We start from the raw sequence: 1,598 nt of genomic DNA on the forward strand, positions 1-1,598 counted from the left end.
CCATCAATTTGAACTTATTTCATGAATCCAGAGATCAAGCACTCAGGTGCATGTTCACTCAGTAATAGGAAACATGAATATTGGTGCCAATTCTATGCCAGGTCTTGTAAACTGGTGGTACAGAAATGAATCAAATATAGGCGTGCCTTCATGGAGTTCCCTGTCAGGTGTCTTTATGCTTGAGGGACACCTATTGCCATAACCTCCTGGGTGTTCTGAGATATGATCTTACTGAGACTAACCCATTAATACATCATGTGTGCCCATTGGATGTTGGAAAGAATTTAGATGGAGAAGTCATGTAGGCTGTGTCCCGGGTTTGTTGCTGGTACCCATGCTTCTGTGACTTCATTCTGTTGCTTTACCCCAGCCTGTCACTTTGAGGAAAGCTCTCTTCACATCTTTGTTCCTAAGACTATAGATGATAGGATTGAGGAAGGCAGAGATGATGTTGTAGAATAGAGCCAACTTCTTATCTTCTTCTGGGGAAGATTCAGAACCAGGTCTCATGTACATAACCATACATGGTATAGAGAACATAGTGACAACAGTAATGTGGGAGGCACAGGTGGAAAAGGCCTTGAGCTGCCCTTGGGCTGAGCGAATTCTCAAGATGGCAGCAAAAATATTGATATAGACAATGATGATGAGGGAGAGTGGGACCAACAGAAGAATGAAGCCCAAGATGAAGTCCACCTGATCATTGAGAGATGTGTCTGCACAGGCCAACTTCAAGACTGCAGGTACTTCACAGAAGAAGTGATTGATCTCATTAGGACCACAATAGGGAAGAATCATAGTAGAGACAGTGTATATCAGGGCACAGCTGATACCCCAGAATCCACAGAAGGCCACCATTGACCCACATAACAAAGGGCTCATAATGACTTTATACCTCAGGGGATGGCAAATGGCTACATACCTGTCATAAGCCATGATTGCAAAAAGCCAAGACTCAGTGATTCCTAGCATCAGGAAGATGTACATCTGCGCCACACATCCAATGTAGGAGATGGTCTTCTCCTTGCAAACCAGGTGTACCAGCATCTGGGGCACTGTGGTGGTGACATAGCCCATATCCATAATGGATAGGACACTGAGGAAAAAGTACATGGGTGTGTGGAGGCGGGAGTCCATGCGTATCAAGGTGATAATAAGCCCATTGCCCAGAAGAGTGATGAGGTAGAGGAAGAGGAAGACACTGAATAGAATAACATTTATCTCTGTGTTACGAGAGAATCCTAAAAGAATAAACTCAGTAAGAGAGCTATGGTTTCCCCAGTGTAAGTCTTGCATCCTTCTCCTGGTATAGAGAAAGAACAGAGCTATAATCATTCATAAAATAAAGTCTTCAGATTCAAACCCTGATGCTACTCTTTTATTAGGAGGGCCAAATATAAGTAGCAAAGTAGGTTCTCATTAGGACACCCACAAAGCTGGGAACCAAATTTTTTAAAAAAGAATTTCCATTTTATATGAAACAGCATGTTAATATTGTATTACTTAATCCTAGTTTATTCTGAGACTACAGATAATAAATTTCACATTTCAAAATGTAGAACTTGCAAAAAGGAGTGTCCAAAACTGTGTCCTGCACT

General features: G+C 42.0%; 1 protein-coding gene across 1 annotated transcript; it reads right to left on the minus strand.

Annotated features, from left to right (window-relative positions):
- Window positions 1-348: 348 nt before the first annotated feature.
- Window positions 349-1,296, minus strand: LOC121026974 (olfactory receptor 2A12-like). Its single transcript, XM_040469885.1, has one exon. The coding sequence runs from the start codon at window positions 1,294-1,296 to the stop codon at window positions 349-351; it is 948 nt and encodes a 315-aa protein (XP_040325819.1).
- Window positions 1,297-1,598: the final 302 nt, after the last annotated feature.

The sequence above is a fragment of the Herpailurus yagouaroundi genome, unplaced genomic scaffold (genome assembly GCF_014898765.1).
Source record: "Herpailurus yagouaroundi ecotype Mexico unplaced genomic scaffold, PumYag 77, whole genome shotgun sequence".
NCBI classification, from domain to species: domain Eukaryota; kingdom Metazoa; phylum Chordata; class Mammalia; order Carnivora; family Felidae; genus Herpailurus; species Herpailurus yagouaroundi.

What these genes read in the sequence shown, in the direction of transcription:
- LOC121026974 (XM_040469885.1), bottom strand. Translation starts at nt 1,296, where the DNA reads ATGCAAGACTTACACTGGGGAAACCATAGCTCTCTTACTGAGTTTATT.